This window comes from Molossus molossus, unplaced genomic scaffold (assembly GCF_014108415.1).
Source record: "Molossus molossus isolate mMolMol1 unplaced genomic scaffold, mMolMol1.p scaffold_m16_p_9, whole genome shotgun sequence".
Lineage (NCBI taxonomy): Eukaryota > Metazoa > Chordata > Mammalia > Chiroptera > Molossidae > Molossus > Molossus molossus.
This window is the reverse complement of record NW_023425403.1, coordinates 11,258,120-11,284,298: the sequence shown is the minus strand read 5'-3', so window position 1 is coordinate 11,284,298 and position 26,179 is coordinate 11,258,120. Positions and strand designations below refer to the sequence as shown.

At 42.7% G+C, this 26,179-nt stretch overlaps 1 protein-coding gene across 1 annotated transcript; it reads left to right on the top strand.

Annotated features, from left to right (window-relative positions):
• The first annotated feature begins 839 nt into the window (after positions 1-839).
• Positions 840-25,805, top strand: LOC118622790 (LRP2 binding protein). The gene is made up of 9 exons (XM_036250281.1): positions 840-934; positions 11,143-11,269; positions 11,942-12,054; positions 14,681-14,794; positions 19,072-19,214; positions 19,298-19,403; positions 20,437-20,660; positions 22,369-22,543; positions 25,740-25,805. The coding sequence occupies exons 2-9, from the start codon at positions 11,164-11,166 to the stop codon at positions 25,803-25,805; spliced, it is 1,047 nt and encodes a 348-aa protein (XP_036106174.1). The 5' UTR covers positions 840-934; positions 11,143-11,163.
• The last annotated feature ends 374 nt before the right edge of the window (positions 25,806-26,179 follow it).

Here is a 26,179-nt window from a genome sequence, read left to right as displayed (position 1 = left end):
CCAGTGGAGACGTGGGAGTCGCGGGCGAAGGCTTTGGTTTCTGCTAGCGCGCACGTAACCAGGAAATCGCGAGCTATAAGCAGCAGCTGTGCGGCACCTCCTTTGGAAGCCGCTACGCGTGGTGCTGGCGCTGCGCCCCGCGCCCACGGCCCCCAGTGCCGGAGGAAGGAAGGAGAGTTCCTTAGGCCTCAGGTTCAAAATCGCCCCAGGCTCACCTCTGTCACCCGCACCCCGGACGGAAGGAAAAGGGGCGGGGGTGTAATGTGAGCTAAGGGGGTAGATTTAACCACACGACTGCCCTACCCCACCCCCCAAATTAAATGATTTCTCAAACCTGGCCCTTTTGCCCACGCTGGGAAATCCTGTAAAATGAGGCTCCCGTTGTAACGTGACCCCTCCTGGAGGCCGGGAAAGCGCGCTGCTGGACTTGTCCCCGGGGGAAAGAAAGGTGCAGGGTCCCAGCTATCGGACTGGGGGGTGGTCCTGGGGGGCGGGGCTGGGGGGCACAAAGGAGGAGGAAAGGTGATTGCCCCGACACTCGGGGACAGCTCGTGGATGAACGAAAGGACCAGGCCCTGGATGTTTATGACAATGGGCACTGCCCCATGGACAGCGCTGACCTATGTCTGAGCCGCTCAGGGAAGGGCGGGGTGGGCATTGTGGGGGGTGGGAATGGCTCTACTGATCATTTAAGTCATTCCTTTTAGTAAAACTTCCTGACTTCAAATTGTAGCCCTTGAACGCACATATAATTTCTCGATTTATCTTTTTTTTAGATTAATTTAACCAAAAACTAAAGCTCCAGCCATATTTCCTTTTCCTAAAAAAGCCTTGAGTGAGTCCCTTCTCTCTACCGATACCTTTGAGAGCAGGACTGAAAAATAGATACGTTTCTTATTATGCTTCTGCAGGACAAACTCATTGTCCTCTAAAGGTAAGTGCCCTTTTAGTTACACTTTTGGTTACAGTATATTGTTTATTTTGTAATAATAGCCATAAAATAATTTTTGCAATAATAAATTGCTATTGCTATACTGATGCACTGATCCAAAGGGTAGTTTTGAACATTTTTATTCATATGCATACTTGAACATAAATGTGGATATATATTTATGTTCAAGCACCTATATAGAACCAGGCTTCTATGTTCTGTATTTTTTATCTGTAAGCGAGTCACACTACCTTTTTAGTGATATTTAAAGAATGGCACTGCAAAGATATTTTTGTCAGGTGAGAACATGTGTCCATATTGCCAGTTTGCCTTCTCTCACGTTTATCAAGTAGGAAAGCACTTTTTAAAAAGCATATAATTAAGCTTCAGGGTTGCAAAGATGTTTATTTTCAGGAATTCCTAACTAATACAAGGTATTATCAGAGAAGTTAGAATTCTGAACATATGTACTGCAGTTAACATATAATGGGATATTTGTGTGAAGGTGCCTTCATATTACATCCTTTAAAACAAGATTAATTCTGTTCGGCATGCATTAAATCTGATCGTTGTTGTTAACTTCCTGTTACATATGTAAGTTTTACAAGGAAAGAATTCTGTGAGTAGTTTTTAAAGCTTTTCTCCCTTTAATCACTGTGTACTTGTCTATTGCTCACACTGTTCCAGGAAGAAAAAAAAAAGATTTATCTTATCTGGATATCTGGCTTACCCTTACTAATGAATCTAAGAGTTTTCTAAGAACTGATGAACAAAGCTATTGGAAAACAAATATAAACAGAATCAATACATTTGGAGGACAATATCTTACTGGCAAGTAACTGGAGTTTTTATTAAACATGTAACTGGTGGGATCAATTTTCTAAAGAGGAAGATGGTCTAAGATGCATATTCAGCAGGCACTCTGCTAAGCAGTGATAGTTGCGCTTAAGTTTATTTTGCTGGTAAATGTTTCCAGAAGAAGGATGTCATTTAGAGTGAGAGCTTAAAAGAATATATATTGAATGATGACTAAGTGACCAAATGAATGAATGATATGTGGACTGAGCCTTGAAGGCTGAGTAAGCATTTGCTAGGTAGGCCAGGAAAGTCAAAGGGAAATAGAATTCAACCTAAAAGAGTTACCAGTGGCCAAAGCAACTTCACCAACACAGTAATGTACTGTTGGATTATAATTCAATAAAATAGATACCCATAAGTCCATACTGATATAAATGATTGAATAAATTTAAAAATGAGAGAGAGAAGATGGCGGCGTAAACGCGGTCCTTGCCTCCTCCCACAACCACATCAAAATTACAACTAAACTACTGAACAACCATCCTTCAGAACTGCCTGAAATGGAAGTCCTACAACTATGAAGTTAAAGCAGCAGCCACATGGAGACTGGTAGTGTAATAACTCCATTCTGACCCTCAGTTACTGCACGTACACACCCTGGCAGATTCTTTTTTGTAAACATAAGGGCCTTGAGAAACCCCCAAAAAACTATAAAGATAAGGGGTTAATGATGGCCTTGGGAAACTCAGCGGAACCATGAGAAAAAAGAGATTAATGGCTGCCCTAGCCTTTAACAGCTGCTCTCACCCCCTTTCTATTAGTCCCCCCCCCCCCAAAATAGTGTCAAAAGCAGCACCAAGAATGTAGTTTTTTTTCTCTGTAGTTTGTGTCTATATAAGCAGGCAACAAAGAAGGCTCGGGGCTGTTGATTTGGGGAGAGCCCCCCAGCCCACCAGTGTAATAAAGTGCTCCTTTACAATTTAGCTGTGCGTCTCTGGTTATCTCGCTGACACCTTCAGGGGCAGAGGAGCTGACAGGCTGGTCCTACACCCACATGTACCGGATAAAAATCAGGAGGACACCTCAGCTGTGAAGGTCCTCCCTGGAGAATGGGGGGGTCACCCTCCCACACCAGGCTCCCAACACAAGGTTCCAGTGCCAGGAAGATAATCCCCATAACTTCTGCTATAAAACCAACAAAAACAGGCTGAGGAAGGCTTTGGCTTCTGTAGCCCTAGGCAGCTCCTCTTAAAGGGCCCGCACATGGACTTACTCAACCCACTCCCCCTAAGCTCAAAAGGGGAGGCAACTTTAAAGGCACCAGAGAAATACCTGGAGCAGCAGTTCTCAACCTGTGGGTCACCTAAGACCATCGGAAAACACATATTTCCGATGGTGATTTATAACAGTAGCAAAATTACAGTTATGAAGTAGCAACGAAAATAATTTTATGGTTGGGGGTCACCACAACATGAGGAACTGTATTATGGGGTTGTGGCATTAGGAAGGCTGAGAACCACTGACCTTGAGACTTATGGGAAAGAACTGAACTGCTTGGCCTCAGGATGAGGGCTGGAGAGACAGCTTTCTCTCAGACAGACCTGCTGGCAGAAGCCTTTGATCCTCTGGTGAGTCTTTCCCTGGGCAGCAGACAGCAGCCATATCTGGGACTCCAGCAACCTGGCTCACACTGGTGGCCCTGCCCTGGTGATTCCCTGAGGCCCTGCCCCACCCATCTTTCGGGCCCACCCAAGCTGTTTTTAATGGCTTTACCATAGGATTGGCCTATCTTGGATCCTGCTTCAGAGTTTCCTAAAATCTCTCAAACAAGGAGCATCTGGTCTCAGCAAGCCCCATACCTCTCATTAAGTGGCCCCAGGCCTGGCACTAGAAGAGCTAGCCTTAGTTCACAACTTGGCTTTTCCTGGCCACCTCCAAGCCCAGCACCAGAAGCAGTCATCTGAAGATCACTTTGTAGCTTATGCCAGTGGCCCCAGATAGAACACAGGCAGTGGCTGACCTTGCCCCAGAGCCAGCACACCCAGTGGACAGCTTCAGACCACATCGATACACCACCACCCAATCACTTCCACAAGTGACACACTTAGTGAGTGGATGCCCTGATGAAGTAAGCTTTGCTTTGTGTGGTGGGCCCCTACACAGCTGATTCTCCAAGGTAGTCAGAGGCCAGTCGCCAGTGGGCACAGCCAGTCCTTGCAGCTGATCAGCCTGAGTAAATCCTTCCCATTGACTCAATTACAACAGAAGGGAGTTCAGTCCACACAGGGGTGCACCTCGAGGGCCCGGCTGGGGTGATCAGGTAGGCTGTGCCACTGGATCCTACAGGACACCTACAACAATAGGCCACCCTAAGAATCTTAAGAGACATAGCAACTCTACCTAATTAATAGAAACAAACATAGAAGCAGCCAAAATGCGGAGACAAGAAAACATGTCCCAAATGAAAGAAAAGAACAAAACTCCAGGAAAAGAAATAAACAAAATGGAGATAAGCAATCAGATGCAGAGTTCAAAGCACTGATTATAAGGATACTCAAGGAACTTAGTAAGACATTCAAGGAACTTAGAACTTCAAGGAACTTAAAGAGAACTCCAAGGAACTTAGTGAGAACATCGACAACATAAAAAAGGACCAGTCAGAAATGAAGGTTGTACTAACTGAAATAAAGAATAATCTACAAAGAATCAATAGTAGAGTAGGTAAAGCCAAGAAGCAAACCATCGATTTGGAATATAAGGAAGCAAAAAAACACCCGATCAAATCAGCAAAAAAAAAAAAGAATCCAAAAACATGAGGATAGTGTAAGGAGCCTCTGGGACAACTTCAAGCATGCCAACATTCGCATCATAGGGGAAGAAGGGGAAGGGGAAGGGGAAGGGGAAGGAGAAATTGAAAACCTATTTGAAAAAATAATGACAGAAAACTTCCCTAACTTGGTGAAGGAAACAGACATACAAGTCCAGGAAGCACAGAGTCCCAAATAAGATGAACCCAAAGAGGACCACACCAAGACACATCATCAAAATGCCAAAGGTGAAAGACAGAGAGAATCTAAAAAGCAGCAAGAGAAATGCAGTTTGTTACCTACAACAGAGCTCCCATAAGACTGTCAATTGATTTCTCAAAAGAAACTGCAGTCCAGAAAGGTATGGCAAGGTGATGAAAAGCAACAACCTACAACCAAGATTACTCTTCCCTGCAAAGCTATCATTTAGAATCAATGGACATATCAAGAGTTTCCCAGACAAGAAAAAGCTAAAGGAATTCATCACCACCAAACCAGTATTATATGAAATGTTGAAGGGTCTTCTTGAAGGAGAAGAAGAACAAAAATATGAACAATAAAATGGCAATAAATACATATCTATCAACAAATGAATCTACAAACAAATTTAGCAAGCAGAACAGAAACAGACTCATAGATACGAGAACTTTTTGTTGCTTGCCAGATGGGCAGGGACTGGGGGAATGGGTGAAAAAGATGAAGGAATTAAGATGTACATATTTGTTGTTAGACTGATGAGCCTCAAAGGGAAGACGGGAGGGAGGGAGGGTGGGATGAAATAAACCAAAGAACTTCTATGCATATATGCATAACCAATGGACACAAACAATAGTATGGGAAGGCAGGAGGGGGCATGATTGGGGAGGAGGGGGGGGTCAATGGGGAAAAAAGAGGGGACATCTGTAATACATATTCAACAATAAAGAGAAGTTAAAATATTATTTTAAAAATGAGAAACGATGGCTAACTCTTTCTCACAAAAGAATTCCAAACTCTTCATGTAGACACTTCCCGTTCCAGGAATCCTGCCAACTTTAGTGTGGATCACATATAATGATTTGCTTACAAAGAGTAGAGTACGGGAAGGGGGAAAATGTAATTTTATAGTGGAGAAACCTGTCAAATACTACCATGGCCAGATCATTATTAACATCATCGGTGATCAGTCATGTTAACAATAAGCACCCTTGCTTTGGCCGGTTTGGCTCAGCGGTTAGAGCATTGGCCTGTGGACCAGAGAGACCCAGGTTTGGTTCCTGCTAAGGGCACGTACATCGGTTGTGGTTTGTCCCCGGCCCTGGTTGGGGTCATGTGGGTGGCAACTACTCGATGTGTCCCTCTCACGTTGACATTTCTCTCTTCCTCCTTCTCTCCCTCTCGCTCTATCTCAAGATAAATGCAAAAATGTCCTTGGGTGAGGATAAACAAAAAAAAAAAGAAAACAGTAAGCACCTTTGATGTGATATGGTGAGAAGGTCACTTCACCTCTTGCTATTCTTTTCCAAAGCCCATAACCCAAGTCTAACCATGAGTACAACATCAGATTAATCCAGATTGTGGGGACGTTCTGCTGGTCAGTACTCCTCAAAACTCTCAGTGTTATGGAAAACAAGGAAAATCTCAGAACCAGTTACAGACCAGAGGAGGCCAGGAGACAGGATGACTCAAGGTAGTGTGGTAACTTGGATGGGATCCTGGAACAAAAAAAAAGGACATTAGTGGAAAAACTAGTGAAATCCAAATAAAGTGTAGGGTTTAGTCCATGGCAGTGTGCCCATTTTGGTTTCTTAGTTGTGACTAATGGACCCTAATAATGTAACATTAAGAAAAGAGGAGACCAGGTGAGGGAACTCTACTATCTTTGTAACTTTCCTGTGAATCTAAAATTGTCCTAAAACATAATGTTTATTCTAGAAAAGACTTGACATGATTTAAAATTAAACCATTATGCATTCTATTTCTTTCTCTAGGCCATAGCTGTTAAAGAAGTTTTTGTTTATTCATTTAGTTTCACTTTTAAGTAAGCTGTCTTTCCATATATAATAATGACAGGAGATACCTAAATTAGTGTGAAGCTAGTTTTAACCAAACAAGGAACAAAAATCTCAGATAGGTCTCACAACCAGTATGTACTTAAATTGTTGTTCTGATTAACCAATATACTTCAGTTCCTCTCCTAAACACATTGCCCGTTGTATTGATCACCGGAAGGTCTTATCAGGCTGTTGTCTAGAATGCTCAGTTACTTGGGTTTACATCAGCTTGAACGTTTTCCCACATCTATAAGGAATATTGCAATATAGGACATAATTGCACATTATGTAACCGGCAAAATAGGAGTGAGAAGTGACAGCTGTAATTTTTAGGAAAACTAAATCAAATGCTTTCAAAATCATCAAGTCACTAATAAAAATGCTTTCAGAGTAGATGAGGATAAATTAACTGTAAAAGATGGGAAGAAATAGTTCTACACTACATTTACATTGGAGCTAACAAGAGGATTTCATTTGCATGTCCACTAGCACCTGTCTCCAGGCAAACCAGAAGGCTGTGTGTGCATTTAGCATCGCACCTTTGCTCTCAATTCCACCAAGAACATGTAAGCAACCTAAACGCTCATCAGTGGACGAATAAAGAAAATGTGGCATTTACACAAATGGAATATCATTCAGTCTTAAAAAGAGAGTGAGAATCCTGCCATTTGTGATAACATGAATGAACCTGGAAAGCATTACGCTAAGTGAAATAAGCCAGACACAGAAGAACAACTATAACATGATCCCACTTATATGAGGAATCTAAAATAGTCACACTCATAGAAGCAGAGAATAGCATGGTGGTTACAAGGGGCTGGGGAGAGGGGAAAATAGGGAGGTCTTCAACAGAAGATAAAGTTTCCTTTATACAAGATGAATAAGTCTTAGAGATCAACTGTCAGTACAGTGCCCATAGTTAACAATGTTGTATTTTATACATAAAAACTTGCTAGGAGAGTAGGTCATATGTTTAGTGTTCAGATAGATAGATAGATAGATAGATAGATAGATAGATAGATAGACAGACAGATAGACAGACGGACGGAAACTTTCAGAGGTGATGAATATATCAGACATTGATTGTGGTGATGGTTTCATGGGTGTATATTTATCTTCAACTTAACCAGGTTGTATACATTAAGAATGTACAGCTTTTTATATGTCAGTCACACCATAATAAAGTGGTTTTTAAAAAAAGAAAAAATTACAATAAAGCATTTGATAATGTTTTGTTTTAATTGGACTTCATCAAAATTAAAAAGTTGAGTGGTCAAAAGAAACTATCAAGAGAGTGAAAAGACTCCAGCAGAATGGCAGAAAATATTTGCAAATTGTATAATAAGAATCTAGTATCTAGAATATTTAAAGAACTCTTTTAACTCAACAAAAGGCACATAACCCAACTACCAATGGGCAAAGGATTTGAATAGACATTTCTCCAAAGAGAATTTAAAAATGGACAATAAGCACATAAAAGATGCTCGACATTGTTTTTCATTAAAGAAGTGCAAATCAAACCCCAAGATATGACTTCACATCCACTAGGATGGCTATTCTTTAAAAAATGAACAACAATAATAGACGTTAATGAGGATGTGGAACCCTCATACATTACTGGTGGGAATGTAAAATGGTGCAGTACTTTGATGCTTTTTTTTTCTTTATTGATTTTAGAGAGAGAGGAAGAAAGAGGGAGAGAGAGATAGAAACATCAATGAGAAAGAACATCAGTTGGCCGCCTCCTGCATGCCCCCCACTGGGGATCTGGCCCACAACCTGGGCATGTGCCCTGACCAGGAATTGAACCAGCAATCTCTTGCTGCATGGGTTGATGCTCAACCACTGAGCCACACTGGCTGGATAGCGCAGCCACTTTGAAAAACATTTGTAATTTCTCAAAATCTGAAACATAGAATTACCACATGACCCAGCAATTTTACTTCCAGATACATACGCACGACAACTATAAGCATACGTCCACACAAACATTAGTACCCAAAAACCACCAGCATTATTCATAATTGCCAAAAGCTGGAAACAACCCAAATGTTCATCAAATGATGAAGATATTTTAATGTGATATATCCATATAATGAAACATTTGGGGGCCATAAAAAGCAATGAAGTATTGATACATATCACGACATGCATGAACCTTGTAAACATTATGCTAAGTGAAAGAAGCCAGACACAAAAGACCACATATTGTGTGATTTCATTCACTATATATGAAATGTCCAGGATAGGCAAGCCTATGGAGACAGAAAGATTAGTGATTGCCCGTGGCTGAAGGGACGGAGAGATTGGGCAGTGACTGCTAATGTCTACAGGGTTTTTTTTTAGAGCGATGAAAATGTCCTGGAATTAGATATTGGTGATGGGTGACCACGTGTTCACTTACCATTCACAGCAGCTGGACATGGGGCACGAAGGAGGAAAGAGGACCTGAGGGGCACCATCAGCGTCCACTCCACTGCCCTTTCTTTTAAAATCTTTCAGATTTTATATCATCAATTAATGACTACAGTTTATAGTACATACTTTTCTAAATGTACTGCCTATTATGCAAACATCAAGTTTCAATGATGATTTTCTTTCTAATCCCAAGATTTGGCAGAAATAAACACATACCCTTGCTTTTTAAAATCTCTTAGTTCTCATTTTCTGACATTAAAAAGTACTACATTTTGGCTTACCCTCTTGCAGGAGTTCTGCCATTTTAAAAACTCACAATAGTTTTGCTTTTCGGAGAGCAGTGTAGAGCAATGATGAAGTGCTCAGGTGCTGGGGCATCTGCTGTCCAGGCCTATGACCTCAGGCAAGTACTTCTTCATTGCGTCTCCGTTTCCACGTATGTTAAATGGGCCTCATAATAGCCCCTATTTCATAACGTTTTCTAGGACTTAGTGCCTGTAAAGCGCTTTGAACAAAGAACAATACCTGGCATTTGGAAAGAGCTCAGTAAATCTTTGTTTACATTTCAAGACCCTTTCCAAGTCTTGTGAGCCACAGCAGCCCAAAGCGTGTGCAGTGTTGTGACCACATGGTATTGTTCTCTGGTTTCATTTCCGATGACCTTGTGAGGTGAACATGCCAAGTGTTTTCCTTTTGCAGACAGTAGCACCCTGAAAGCCTTCCCTGAAATAAAAATGTCTATGCCAGTTTCTGAGTGCTGCCTACATCATCCCATTTGGATGTGTTTCTTCCAAATACTTCACCTAGTAATATCATTTCACCCTGAAGCCATTGGAAACTTTTTTTTTTTTTTATCCTTACCTGAGGACATTTTTGCATTTATCTTCAGATAGAGCAGGAGGGAGAGAGGAAGGAAGAGAGAGAGAAACATCGATGTGAGAGATACACATCGAGTGGTCACCACTCACACAACCCCCACCAGGGCCAGGGACAAACTGCAACCGAGGTACGTGCCCTTAGCAGGAACCGAACCTGGGACTCTCTGGTCTGCGGACCGATGCTCTAACCACTAAGACAAACCAGCCAGGGCTCATTGGAAACTTTTATATTCACTAATGCAACCATAATATTTTTGAAATCATAGTATCAAAAAATTTTATGTATCTAGGACAGTTTTAAATCCTCTCTCTAGTTCAAACTACTTATAAACCAAACTACAGATAGGGCAATTGACTCTTAAAATACTAAGTGACTCTTTCAAAATCACAAATAACTTAGTGATTCCCCACCCCCACCGCCATGGCCCCAATATACTGAATTCTCTTCGTTTTCTGCACTTCATTCTCATTCATGAAGCAATTTATTATACAAAATAGTGTCATATAATTGTATAAATGAAGCTTTCCAATCACACTGAAGGTCTGCTGAGTTCCCTTCCCCAGCACTCAGGAACCGTGACTGGCAGCTTGCTGCTGATTGGTGACAGGCGGCGGTAACAATAGAATGCGGAGGAGTAAACAAAAGAGCACAGCAACAACTGAGGTTGCTGTCCACTACCCTCAGCCTGGGCCAACCTGCACTCCTTCATCGCACGAGGTGGCCTCTACATTTTATATGAAGGCTCTGGTTTTCCATTTAACCACCATCCATCTTCTAACATGGCAATTCCCTACCGACAGGAAGATGAAACTGAACACAGCTAAAATAAAGTGGAATCCCAGGTAAAACAAATGCTTGAGTGTGAAATGGATTAGCCTGATGAGATTTGGATACAGGGCAGTGGGAAGGTACCAGTGCACAAGAACTATATCCAGGGGCAGTGCCACCAAATCCTATTAGTGGCAGCAGCTGTGGCGGATGACATGACCCTTTACAACATGTAAATTCATAGAAAGGATTTGCAAAGAGCTCTCATCATTAATCCTATTGTCTGGAAACAGACATGGAGGGTGGTTGTGCTTCTTCTTACAGCTCCAAAGAGCCTTGGTGTCCTAAGAAGGAATATTCACAACCCAGGGCTGGCAGTTTGGTGCCCTATCCCTAGCCGATGTGGGGGGGGGGGGTGCTTTTTCACAATGAGTGCCAAGTGGGGATAGTGTCTCCACATTTTTCTGGAGGAAGATATGTCTACCTTATTTTTTATGTTTGTTTACAGAAAACACATTGTGGAAACAGGATGGAGTTGACCAGTGAAAAGTTGCCCAAGGACCCCTTGTATATCTCTCTATCCCAGTATGCTGCCAGGAACCCACACTTCTTCCAGTGGACAAAGGGGAAGACTGGTATATGCCCTGATAATATTTTCACTGAAAGTTAATCTGTACACCAGAGAAAAAAGAGGCAAGAAATACGAATCTTACTGCTGTCAAGGAAGAGGTTAACTTGACAGTCCTTTCTCGCTTTCCTGTAAGAATATTTGAACTTGCGATTTAACTCATCGGGTGGCAGATCATCAGTAGAGAAGTTCCATAGAGCCCAATCCTGACTTGACACTCAAAGGTTTAGGACTCTCTTCTGGAAAAGGTGTCACTTCTATTAAGGAGAACAATGCCACATTTTACTTGACATTGGCCTTTAAAGCTACCATTTTTCTAGTCTTTTAAAAAATTAAATTGGGGATGCTTAGCTCATTTGGTTAGAGTAGCTGTAAGCCTCAAGTTAAGAATTTCACTCACTCATAGGACGGCCTTGCCCGAAGAATTGCACAGAGACTGCTTGCTACAGCTCCCGCCTAGTAGTGAACTGGGTGACTGAAAACCAAGTTAACAAATATTTCTTGATTGTACAAGGCATGTCAGGGCCTATGATAATACTTTCTCCTTTAGTTAAGGAGTGAGAAATAGGAAGGAAACCAATATAAACAGAGTCAGATGAATTCTGTATACTTGATGACTTGAAGAGAGGAGGTTCTATTGTGTGGTTACAGATGGAATTCTTTACCTTTCTTAAATCAGATCATTACAACCATGCTCATTTGGTGGATAAAGCATTGCAGCTCTTGCAGGAAAGAATAAGAAGAGGGGATGCTATGGCATATTTCCTACGGGGTCAACTGTATTTTGAAGAGGTATCGGTCTTTGTTTTCATTTCACATAATGCTGCTGTAGATCCTCATAGTGAAATTTCTTGTACAGTTCCTTACATTGTAATATCAGAGAATTCTGTCAGATTCCATAGGTTATGGTTGTGGCTTCACGTGTGATACACTTGTATCAGCTTAAGGAGGTAGCTGACCTTTCTCCATAGAAGTCATTCTAATGAAAGTCATTTATAGGAGACACTTTGGTATAAAATCCATTCTTACACTATAGACTAAAAATCTAATGTTTATATTATTGCCTAAAATATTGAATATCATCTATAAAATATTTTCATGTTAATAGTAATTGAAGATGCTGATTCTTATCTCAAACTGAAAGGTAGCTTATATGTCCGTCTGCAGAGTTAGGAGGGGACTGCCCTCTATCCGCAATACGCTGAAGTCCTCTACCAGTAGGTGTAGGAGGGACTGCAGACGATCATTCTGGCGTCAGTGATATACCTTCAGTTCCTCATTGAACCCAACAGAAGATATGAAAGGGACCAGCTGTCCCTAATCCCTCACCATCTATTGAATATTTGGGCAACTATTCACCTATACCCCACTTACTAATCTTTTGATGGCTCCTTCATTGATTCTGGCAACAAGTATTTGTTGAGGTCTCATCATGCCCTCGTCACTATCAGGTTAGCCCAGCTTAATAGTTAAGAGAAGGATCTCTTAGCTTGGGTGTAGGGTCAAATATGGTCCTATTGCTTAAGTGATTATCCTTGGGCACAACTACTTAACCTCTAGATGCCTGTTTTCTCATCTATAAAGGGGGGGTGTAATGTGTGTCTCCTAGAGCTATTGTGAGGGTGCACTAATTGTAACACAGAGCCTGGCACCTAACAAGTGCTTTATAAAGCTCTGGTATTATTGTGCTAGGCACAACGATAAAGTGAAGAGGTAATCAAAATGGTCTCCATTTCATAAAGTTTACAGGCTAGTAGGGGAAGAAAGTAAATTAGTATATATATAATTAAAATAAGGGAAAGTACTATGAAAGGAATGAACTGCATCCAATGATAGAGAATAACTTCGGGATAGGGTGGAAAGACCTGTTGTTGAAACCAAATGTGCGGGAAAGGAAACAGGCCAAGCAACAGCCAGCGGAAGCACATTCCAGGTAGAAGCAGAGCAAATGGACCGTTTCGGAGACGAGAAAGAGCTCGTGGGCTCTGGGACCCTACAAGAGACAGGGTGGTAATAAGCAAGGCAGAGAATGGCTCTAGATGAGCTTTGTTTAAAATGTAGTGAAATATCACCGAAGTGTTTTGAGTCTGTAATGAATGGATTAGAAGGCAAGCATAGAATTGAGAGCAGTTTAGGATGAAACTACACAAGGTTAGGCAAGAGAGCATGGTGGTCTTGACCAAGTTAGCAGTGGAGCTGGCTCCTGGATTTATTTTGGAGACACAAATAATAGCATAATGGACTGAAAACTAGAGACGTGGGGAAGAGTTTTGAGGTGATGATCAAGAATTCAGTTTTTGGATGTTATGTTTGAAATGCCCATTAGTCATCCAAGTAGACAGATTTCAAAGTAGAAACTGACACATTCTCAAAGGAGAAGTTTGGGTTGAAGGTGTATATTCAGGACCTTCCAGCATGTGTATGGTGTGTAAAATCATAAAAACTAAAAGAATTTTCTTACCTTTCCTCTGTATATTCTAACTTGTCCAGCCCTCTCACAGATAAGCCAACACTGGCCAGAAAGGAACATGAGTCTCGGCAACTCATCATTTACTCACTGTTATGTATTCTTTAAAATATGTTAGGATTTTGGTGGTTTTTTGTTCATTTTTATCAACTTGTTGATTAATTACAGTTTATGAAAAGAGCAATTCAATTATTTTTGTGTTTTCCAAAAGTTGCTTTTCTCTGGCCTGCTCTTCCTAATAATGACCTTCCAATTCGGTAATAGACTCTCTTCCTACCATTGCAAATGATTCATACTGTAGTGAGGCATTTTCATGGGGGATTAAGATGTAAAACCCCACATTAGTCCCTTACACCTTAGTATATTTGTTACCAGAATGTTTGTTACCAGATTGTCTAACTGCCGAGGAGCCTTAAATCGATGCTGCATCACATGCAGGTTTTTATAGGAAGTACGGGAGAAAGTTAATTTTAGAGAATCACGCATTTGTTTTTCTCTGTCTTCTCCATAGCTGGAAAACTGCAAAACTGAAGGACATGAGCCATAAAAATAGTGGATGTTTAGTAAGAGTGAATATCCCGATGTCCAGATTTTCTCTGAGGCTTTGAAATTTCTCAAATTTCAGGAGTGGCGGGGGATGTGGCAGGCTGGACTGAGCAGGGGGCCAGGCCAGCGTTTCCAGAGAGGATTGGCCACAGCCAAGAATGAGAGTGAAAGCCTAAAAGAACCTTACCTGAATTCCTGCAGCTCAGTTCCCTCAGTGGCCACATTCAGGTCTATTTAATTGACTTGATAGTATATGGATTGTTGTCCGTGACTTGCAAATTCCATAAATTTGTAGCTGTCTTCTATTATTTATTTGGCGCTACTAGGTAGGTTTAGGTGGGGATTAAATAACTAGGCCTATTTTAAGATAGTAAAAATAATTCAGTATTTCCTGGGAGCTTGCAGGGATGGTATGAAGAAGCATTAGAACAGTTTGAAGAAATCAAGGAACAGGATCATCAAGCAACTTACCAGCTGGGAGTAATGTACTATGATGGGCTGGGGACAGCTGCAAATGCTGTAAGTTATGGATTTGTTCACAGTGTTTAAGAGTCACAGTTAATGGGTTATCTGATACGATTAAAATTATTTACATTTTAATAATATATGTCTATCCTTATAGTTCAATAATCTCTAACCTTTGAGCATTTAAAAGATAGCAGTAGTCATTTTTACATTTGTGTGAAAAAATTTTTTTGTCCCTTCTCCTTGCTACCATTAGATGTCAGTAATTTTCTCTTTAATATGTTTTCATGTTTTTTGTTTGTTTGTTTGTTATTTCTCACCCAAGGATATGTTTTTCCCATTGGTTTTTAGAGAGAGTGGGAGGGAGGGAAGGAGAGAGGGAGGGGTGAAAGAGAGAGAAAGAGAACGTCAATGTGAGAGAGACACATCGATTGGTTGCTTCCGACACATGCCCCAACCAGGGCCTGAGTTTGAACCTGCAACCCCTCAGTGCAAGGGTTTGAACCTGCAACCCCTCAGTGCAAGGTTGCCGCTCTAACCACTGAGCACACTGGCCAGGGCACTTTCCTGGGTTTTTGTTTTTTGTTTTTCTTTATTGATTTTAGAGAGAGGGGAAAGGAGAGGGAGAGAGAGATAGAAACATTGATGAGAGAGAACATTGACTGGCCACCTCCTGCATGCCCCCCACTGGGGATTTGGCCCACAACCTGGGCATGTACCCTGACTGGGAATCAAACCAGCAACCTCTTGGTGCATGGGTTGACGCTCAACCACTGAGCCACACCAGCCGGGTCTTGTCTGTATTTCTAGAAGTTATTCCAAAGCTACAAGAACATGGTAAAAAGCTGGAAAAAAAGTAAAAAATAGGATCACTCCAAATTCTGTTATCAAATATAAACATTGTTATTATCATTTTAAAGTATAGTCTTTCATGTATTGCCCCATGCAAAAAAAAATAAGTTGTGTGATAACTCCACTCATTCCATAAGACTTAAATAATTAAAGAGTTTCAAAATGGATCTAAAATATTCAGATGGTTTATGTTCTCACAGTCACCTCTCTTTTCTTCTTGCCAAATTCTTACTCCATACTCTTCATCATTGTGGCTGGACCTTTATCCCTGCCCTGGCATAGGTCATGGTCTGTCACCCTTGCTAATCTCATAAAACAAGACTCTTGCTTGTAGCGTTGCTTCTGCTGGGGTGGAGCGTGTTGCAGAGGCCCGTCCCGGGGTCTGCACGGGAACCGCCTGGACGTGCTTCTCAGGCACTCTGCTTGCTCTGTGAGGACTTCGCAGTGGCTGCCCCCTCCCGGCCTCTTCACAGACCTGCTGAGTGCTCTTCCTACCCCACCCTCCCCTTTCGTGTCTCCTCCCTCACCCTCTCCTTCACGGGCCCAAAACTAAACGTACCCCATTTTCTCCCACATGCAGCTTAGTCACCTGTTCGTCTGCCCTCCGTGCCCGCAGGTCACTGTTCGGGTGTACTTCCGCTGAAAGGTTTTCTGTGGCCACGTCATTAAAGCCCCCTTCATGTTCTTCACAGACGTGAGATTATCTCAATCATGTGTTACTGCTTAACTTCTTTCTCCCTAGTTAGGGGTGTTTGTCCATCTTCTTTTTTTTTTATCCTCACCAGAGGACATTTTTCCATTTTTTATTCAGATAGAGTGGAAGGGAGAGAGAGAGAGAGAGAAACATCGATGTGAAAGGGACACATCGAGTGGCCGCCACCCACACAACCCAACCAGGGCCGGGGACAAACTGCAGCCAAGGTACATGCCCTTAGCGGGAACCGAACCCAGGTCTCTGTGGACCGCAGGCTGACACACTAACCGCTGAGCCAAATCGGCCAGGGCTGTCCATCTTCTTCACTGCGGAATTCCCCAGGAGTTCAGGACAGGGGAGCCGCCGCAGTGTTTACTGGCTAGCTGGTGGCCTGGAACTTTCCTAAAGACCACACCTCTCCAAGGAAAATTACGGTGGCAGCTGTTAGGGTAATATTTGCCCTGCTACCAACAAAATCAATAATCCACTAAAAGAATAAAATAGAATAACCAAGTAAGATTTAGCCCAGCAATTTAATAATTCAACATAAGGAAATCTATGACTATAATATACCACTTTAATAGCCTGAATGAAAGAAACCGTGATGGTTTCCGTATGTATTGAAAGTTTCATAAAACTTATATTTATTCATAATAAAAACCTTAAAATTAAAAAAAAACAAAGACAGTACTAGGAACTGTTTCCTTACAACACAGGAGTAGCCACTTAAAGTTGAGTCCTTTCACAAGCAGAAACAAACCATTTTCCACGCTCGCACCGACCTCCTCTGCCTCCTGAGTGTCTTTCGAGTCTGTCTCCAGCCCTTTAGTCCCTGTCTCAGTTCAGGCTCCCTAGTGGGGTTAAAACAAAAGCACATCCTCTAACTTCTGCTCGTGTCCCTAGTTCATTCCTACAGCCACCAAAGCCATCTTTTCAAAATCCAAATCTGATCATGTTCTGTCCATCTTTAAAAACTTGTTCAAAGGCCCTGGCTGGTGGTTAGAGCGTCGGCCTGCAGAAGATCCAGGTTCGGTTCCCGCTAAGGGCACGTACCTTGGTTGCAGTTTGTCCCCGGCCCTGTTTGGGTCGTGTGGGTGGCAACCACTCGATGTATCTCTCTCACATCCACGTTTCTCTCTCTCTCTCTCCCTTCCTCTCTCCCTTGAACCCTCTCTGAAGATAAATGCAAAAATGTTCTCAGGTGAGGATTAAAAAAGAAAAAAGAAACTTGTTCAAAGACTTCCATGTTGAGGATTGAAAGAAAGGGGCTGTTCCCATGGACAGTCAGCTAGTTGGCCATTCACTGGTAGTCTTTAGTTTCCACACCAGTAACTGCCATTCCAGACCCTCACCCAGGCCCCACGTTTGCTATCCGCCTCAGTGCTGCCATCTGCTGGGCCTTCACTGGGCATCACGAGGCCAAACCACCGTGACTATCAATGTGACACGGGAATTCCATGCGGTACCTTGACTTCACTTGGGCCCACCAAGCTTCACAGCTGGATCCTATTGGCCACCACAGAAAACGTCTGTCTGTCTGGTGACCCGTCTTCTCACACACGTCCTTGACTCATTGCTTTGTGTCTCCTTCCAGCTGGCACACAGAGCCCCGCATCCTCAGCCTTTTCTCAGACAACTGCCTTCATTTCCTTCCCTCATCAGAAACTTGACTGTCCCACAAGCAGCCCCCTCCGGTGGCAATCTCTCCTTCCAGCATCCACAGTGCTCAACAGTGGGGCCGGTGTTCTCCTCATTCCCCGACTCACCTTCCACCCCGGCACAAAGTACCTGCCTCTAGGTTCATACCGGCTCATTGCTTTTCTAGTTCTATCAGTGTCCTGGTCATTGGTCTCCCTCTAACATGACGCTGAAGACTGGCCCTGGGATTAGTTTTCCTCCCCGTGTGATCCCATCCTTTTATCCGACACTTGAACTAAGAACTGAGCAGCAGGGAGGAGCAACCATGTCGGTCTGTCCCTGGGAGGATGTGCACAAGCACTGCACTCGACTGACTACCATGAAGTCCTTCCCGTCCAGCTGGGGGGAGATGGCAGACACCTGCCACATACATTCACAAGAATAAACCCATATCCCTGGGGCTCGTGAAAAGTCCACCTTCATTATCTCATCTATCACTGTGGAACGTAGCCAACAGCAGCCTGAGAAAGCAGCGAGGGCGTATTGCAGGATATAAACACGTGTTTGATTGTCAAGTATTCTTCCCTTTGGGGTGTTTCAAGGCCTGTGCCTGATGGATTTGTGGAGGGCGCAAGCTCTGTGTTGTCGGTGGTTAGACTGTCTCCTTCTGCACCCTCTGCGACTATGTGGCTGTCACATGAAGATGAGCATATTGGATGTACATTATGACGGGCACACGCAGGGAGGAGTGAGAGGGCAGCATTTGTTTGACGCTCACAGTTACTGTGAGAATTAGTGAAAGTGTCAGTTACTTTTGCACTATGATCAATTCCAAGAACTGTGCATTTTCAGAATAAGGCCTAGAAGTTGGGAGGAAGGAGAGAAAAAAGGAGACTACATTGAGATGTTGTAATGCAACTCTGGAAGCTGCTGAGTGAGGGAACTGCCTTATACCCCCGAGCTAGGAATGCCCACCCAGATGTCCTGTGACCTATCCCCAGCACGCAGACCCAGGACCACAGTGCTGGGCGTAGAGTCGGGCACTAGGACAGAGGGTGAGCACCTTGCAGCATTAGTGGGAGGAGGGATTTAGTTTGGGTAAAACTGAAAACTAGGGTTTTTTGTTTGTTCTTTTCCTTTGTGGAAGGAAAAAGGAGTGGAATATATGAAGAAAATAGTTGATTCTCCATGTCCCAAAACAAGACACTTACATTTCGCAGCTGCTTACAACCTTGGAAGAGCTTATTATGAAGGGAAAGGCGTTCAACGATCAACCGAGGAAGCTGAGAGGTAATCTCACCTGAGAACGAGCTTTCGCTTTAATCAAATGCTGAAACAAGTGACAGACGACTTGCCCTGTCTTTCTCTTCCAGGCTGTGGCTTTTCGCTGCAGACCATGGGAATCCAAAGGCCAGCGTGAAGGCTCAAAGCATCCTCGGGCTGTATTATTCAAGCAAGGAGCCCAAAGAGCTGGACAAGGTAACCTGATCTGTCGTTTGATGTTAGCATTCCCTCTAGATTGTTTCGCCTTTTTTAAAAGAAGGGTGGAGAGGAATGAACGGTTTTGAATCTCTTATATGTCTTTAAAATGTAAAGAAAGTTTAAAATTTAAAATTTCAAAGCTCATTTCATCCTTTATTCATCTCTGAATGCTACCTTCCCTGCCTCTACCAAAGGGGACCATGGATGTGAGGGCATTTTGCATGCTGTGAAAAGCTACACATACAAACTGTTATTCCCTGAAATAAAGCCCAAACCCTTTTCAGTGCGAATATATGATTATATTTGATTTGAGGAAGTAACAATGATACTAACAAGTAAAATATACTAAGAACGAATAGAAAATTAAATCCAGTTAGGATTTTTCCCGAAACATGATCTCTTTCATCATCAGGGGCTGAAATGTTTTCCAAGAACTCTTACAGGGGACAGGAAATGTAGGGCCCAGTCCTACTTGTAAGAGGCTACTAACAGCTTGAGGCCCTCCTTGGACAACTGACCAGCCACTTGGAAATAGCTTCTTGAGCTAATTCATTCACGGTAGCTGAGTACTGATCAAATGTGCTTGGGCCTGCATGCAGCCTTTTTCCTTGGCTGCCTTTGATGCCGAAGGCTCCGCCTCAGGTCCACGTGGAGTCTGCCTTCCCTGCCTTCCACTGCTCTCCCCGCTGTGCCTAGGAGCGGGTGTGTCTCAAGGCCTTGCAGACACTCGGCTCCTATTTCCCACTTCCTTGATCCTTCCTGTGGAAAATCTGAAACTCCTGAAACCTGAGACAGCTGAACTCTAAGCCGTGACTCAGCTGCGCTGCAGGGTAGACACTAGGTGGGCTCACCCTACACTTTCTCTTTAAGGCATGTGAAATTGGTGCTGGCCTGAAATACCTTCAAAGGGCTAGAACTATTTCCTAGAGAAGAATTAACAGTACTATCTTATCACTAAAGACATTTTTCTTTCTGGTATTCCCTTGTAATTTCGCCTTGTGAGTAACAAGAGGAAACTGCTTTTGTAAAGGCATTTTACTGGCATTCAGAAGCATGCGGCAACGGAAACCTGGAGTCCCAGGGTGCACTGGGGCTCATGTACTTCTACGGACAAGGCATCCGCCAGGATACAGAGGCTGCCCTGCAATGCTTAAAGGAAGCCGCGGAACGTGGGAATGTCTACGCTCAAGGGAATCTCGTGGAGTATTACTATAACATGAAATTCTTTACGAAGTGTGTTGCATTTTCCAAAAGGTAAATAAGTTGGATGAAAGTATGAACAGAAGCACTCACTGGCCGTTGAGCCAGTTTTGTGGTAGAAACTGCTGCGGTGTGGTGAAGGACGGCTGCTGAGCACTCCAGTGTGGCCAGTGTGACTGAGGCTGAGCTTGAAACCTCACTGGTCTGATTAATTATGCAGCCACGTGTCGCTGGTGGCTGCCATATCAGATCAGATGCGCAGCTCTCTGCCACTGGTCTCCAGCATTTCAGTGCTGTTCGCTCTGTATACCAGCTGAGTGAGCTTAAGAAGTTTCTTAACTTCTGGGTGCATCAATTGCTTTATTTACAAGAAAATACTTCTCCAGATTATGAAAATAGTGTATACAAAGTACTTAGCATAGCCTGGCATATTAGAAATGTATATTAAATATTAAATCCATTTCTTCCTACACCCTTAGCCATGGTTCTATAAATACACAACTGCAATATAGCTTGATGAGGGCTGTAAAATGAGAAAAATGATTTAAAAACTCCAACACTAACATCTGATAAAATATTTGAAAATGTCTGTAAAACATGGAAATTCTTTATCTCTTAGCCCATGTACTTTCCTGTGTTTACTCGCCCATCATGAACCAAAGCAACATGCCAGGCCCTGGCTGGTTTGCTCAGTGGTTAGAGCATCAGCCCACAGACCGAAGGGTTCAATTCCTGGGCAAGGAAGGGCACGTACCTGGGTTACAGCTTGGATCCCCAGTCCCGTCAGCAGGGGTCATGCAGGAGGCAATCAATCAATGCGTCTCTCTCACACAGATGTTTCTCTCTCTCCCCTGCCCTCCCTTTCACTCTACCTAAAAATGCAAAAATATCCTTGGGTGAGGATTAACAACAAAAAAAGCAACATGCCAGGGAAAACAGCTGTGGATGTTCTCTAGCGTGGCTCTAAGCCTACTCTGCCGTGTTTCCCTCCAATACGGCCCTTCCTACAGTGCACATGGGCGCCCCTCCCTCCTAGCCCCGGGTGAGGCAGCCAGGGACAGTGGAGGGCAAAGATGCTTCTGCCTCCTCCTCTCCCACATACTGGTTCCAGGCAGCAGGTCACATACAGGTGTGATCTCCAGTGTCCCGAATCTCCAAGTGCCCATTTGATTAAAACAAAGACTTTACAAAGTTCTTAAAATGTCTGAAGTTTTACCTGCCTGTCCACATTCCTATTCCCATAGCATTAGGGTTACATGAACTTGACTAGACCTCACTTCCACACAGTTCCCCAGATCTGCGTCTGGGTTACACAGAATGAGTTCTTTTCATTGCCCCCCCCCCCTTTTTTTTTTTTACCAAAGATAGGTGTGCAAGTTTTTAATGTTTTCTGGTCTTATGTGATTAGAGTCCAAATTTAAAGTCAATGTTTAAATAAATGATCCAAAGAAATAGAAAATACTTTCTTCTCCATTGTTAAAATCTACAGTGATATTAAATTTAAAATATTAATATTACAAGAAAACCTTTCTTGTGTTTTCTAGGTTAAGCCCGATGAGTATAATCACTAGGGAGCTCTGAAGCAGCCACTCTTCTGGTATTAACTGTCTTGTTTACCCTTCACCACACAATTAGTTAGCACTCAAACAGCTGGACGTGGGGAAATCATTCTGGGCACAAGGACAATTTCTGGACATGTTGCTTGTGAAAATGCAAACCATAACTGAAATCCTTTTCATTTTACAATTTACCTTCATAACAGGATTGCCGACTACGATGAGGTCCATGACATCCCCACGATAGCCCAGGTCACGGACTGTCTCCCGGAGTTCATCAGCAGAGGCATGGCCATGGCCTCTTTCTACTACGCACGGTGCCTTCAGCTTGGCTTGGGGATCACAAAGGATGAAGCGATGGCTAAGCACTATTACTCTAAGGTAAGCTAGCCTGAGAACAAACATCAGTGACTCAGAAATGGCTGGGCTTTTAGTTGAGACTGGACTGTCTTTAGGGATTAGTGTTTTTTTCCTCCTTAGTTATTATACAAATAACCTCTGTCTATGGAGAGGTTGCTACATGTTTGCAGACGTTTCTGTCAGGTTCTTATTAGCATGATTGAAAATTCTCGCCCTGGCCGGTTTTGCTCAGTGGTTAGAGCGTCGACCTGCAGTCCGGAGAGACCCGGGTTCGGTTCCCGCTAAGGGCACGTACCTCGGTTGCAGTTTGTCCCTGGCCCCGGTTGGGTCGTGTGGGTGGCAACCACTCGATGTGTCCCTTTCACATCGATGTTTTTCTCTCTCTCTCTCCCTCTCACTCTATCTGAACAAAATATCAAAAATATGTCCTCGGGTGAGGATAAAAAAAAAAAAAAAAAAAAAAGTGCTGTGTCGCCCTGGCCGGTTTGGCTCAGCAGTTAGAGCGTCGGCCTGCGGTCCAGAGAGATCCGGGTTTGGTTCCCGATAAGGGCATATACCTCAGTTGCAGTTTGTCCCCGGCCCTGGTTGGGTTATGTGGGTGGCAGCCACTCAGTGTGTCCCTTTCACATCAATGTTTCTCTCTCTCCCTCCTACTCTATGTGAACAAAAAGTGGAAAAATGTCCTCGAGTGAGGATAAAAAAAATTTAAAAAGTCCTATGTCATTTTCTCTCACTCTGCTACTGTCTGCAGCCTAAGGCCTAGCACCGACCTTTAAGCCAGAATGTTCAAGTCTCCTTTCACCCAGAAAAAGTGTGAACCTGTATCCTCATTCAGGTACCTTAACGAAATGGAGTATTTGTGTTTGTGTTTTAATCCTCACCCAAGGACATTTTTGCATTCATCTTCAGATAGAGCGAGAGGGAGAGAGGAACACAGAGAGAGAAACATCAACGTGAGAGAGACACATCGACTGGCTGCCACCCACACGACCCCAACCAGGGCCGGGGACAAACTGCAACCGAGGTACGTGCCCTTTGCGGGAACCGATTCTGGATCTCTCTGGACTGCGGGCCGATGCTCTATCCGCTGAGCCAAACTGGCCAGGGCACGAAATGTAGTTTTTAAAAAAGTTCCTTATACATGACATCTGCCCCACTGAGGAGGAATATTCATGAGTTTGAGGTAACCAGTTAAAATAAGCCTTTTCATGTTTTAATCCATGTGATTAATTTATTCAAATCCCAATGGATTTCACATCTAAAAGTCAAACAACTGTTAGAAGTGGGGAGAGGTGGGAGAAGGGGGATAATTATGAAGAGTAACTACAAGTGAGTAGTTCACAGAAACACCAGCCCTAGCTGGTGGCTCTGCTGGTAAGAGCACCGTCCCTATGCCAAAGGTTGTAGGTTCTGTCCCCAGTTGGCGCACAGTTGGGAGGCAGCAGATTGATGTTTCTTTCTCTCAAATCAATAAACACATATCCTCAGGTGAGGATAAAAAAAAGAATAAAACAAACTGTGCACACCTGAGGTCGATGATATCCATGGGTGACATGAAGTGTATAAAGCAATCCGTGGAGTGCACAGATGTTCCGCTTGAGCAGGGAACAAGTCAGGGAACTGATCCCGAAACGCTGCCTGAATCTGACTGACGGCAGTGGTAGCAAAGTCACCTGGGGATCTTGCAAAAGTTCCAAAGCCCAGGCCTCATTTCCGAACAGCTCAGTCCCGAGCTCCGCCAGTGGGACCCCGTGAACTGGAGCTCCTTGGATTCCATGTTTGGGGAACTTGGCAGGCAAGTTTGGGAACCCTAAATTATGTAGAAACGCAGCACACAAACACAACCAACCTCTGAGATACTTATCACTACACCATTCTGTTCATATGATAGTTGTCTTTAACTTCTTTAAAATCTAAATGTTCGCTGTATCGCACCAATTTCCAAGCCAGCTCAATTTCAGATTGTACGCTTTCCTTAGTATTTTTTCTAAATACATGTAAGTGGAGAAAACTCTGGGTCAGAAATGTCCTGAATTGTGGTACATGTTTATCCTAAGTAAAACCGTGAAAAACAACTTGTAATCTCAGAACAAGTTTCCACGTGTTGGGAGATAATGGCCCCATTACTCAATTTTGGCCATTGCGTTTTGTGGGAGATACTTTTAAAATGAAGGGGATTCAGCTGTAGCAAGTCAGTGAAGGGTCTGGTCTGAAATCCTGTCATAAAAAGCACGATAAGAGAAACTGAGTATTTTATTCAGAGAGAAGGGACACAAGGGGTCCTGATAGTGGTCTTCACCAATGAAAGGCTGTCTGAGAGAAAAGAACTGTGGGGGAGGGAGCAGAATTATAGCCAGGCAGTGCATTATGGGAAGGTAAGGCCCTGGATGGCGAGGAGACCATGGGTCTGAAGTCCGGAGACCCTGGTCTCCCATGGTCTCAGCTCCGTCTCCATCAGGCTAGGTGACTGCCAACCACGTTGCCTCTTGGGGTTTCTACGAAATCAGCATGATATGTTATTGTAAGACCCTTCAACCATTCGAACGTACACAGAGGGAATTCTTCGCTTAATATAATGAAGAATCTTCTAATATAACTGTTCAGGAAATAAAAAACGTTTTTCCTATAAGCTGGTGACTTCTTGCCACTAGAAGCAACTAAGCAAAAATCTAGTGACCATCATGGGTCCTGAAGGGACAATTTCTGCATGGAGTGAAGTTCGGATAAAATAACCTCTGACATCTATCTCATCCCAATCCTTGACATTCTATGCAATCATGCACTACTACGTTATCACTATCTACTTTAATCATAATAAAACTATATACTTTAAAATAAGATTATTATAGATGCTGCTATTCTTAAAATGAGATAATAACAAGTTTGAGGCCAAATGTTAATACTTTCCATATTACTCATTTTAATAATACATATCATAGAAATGCTATTATCAGTGCATAAATTTCCTTTAATCTTGACACTGATAAATTTTCTTTCAAATGATACGAGCATGAATATTTTAGTATTATCTTTTTTATGTAAGCTAACTTAAACGTCCCTAATTAAGAAATCAGAATACATGTGTATCTTAATTAAGAAACTCCCTTGAAAGTCATTGCATTTTACTATTCTTAAAAACAACCAAAAATTATTCAAAAGGAAAAAAGAACCAACAATTCAGAATATATCTAAATAACTGACTGTCTTTGATTTTAAGGCTTGTCGTCTGAATCCTGAATTGGCAGATGAACTTCACTCGTTACTTATTCATCAAAGAATTTAGACCATAGTGTATTTCAACAAAGATCGTTCATCCTAGCACCTTAAAATGTGTGTATTTTTATAATAGCTACATTTGGTTATTTTCTGCATCTCATTATGTTGGGTATTTTCTGGTGACATGTTACCTTCATTCTTTAATTTGTATGTTGTAAGTCTGCAACATGAAATGTAGCTACAGGATTAGATTGATTGCTGTATGAGTCCTCAGAAATCTAGCTCTTTAGCCTACAGTCTAGCCTAGACCACATCAAATACTGAAAACCATTCCATAAAGTAAATATCTTTTCCTCTTCTTTAAATACAGTGTCCCAAGAGACTTAGTGCAGCCTTCATTTTAATAATTTCAGAAGTATAAATGCTACAACTTACAAAAAT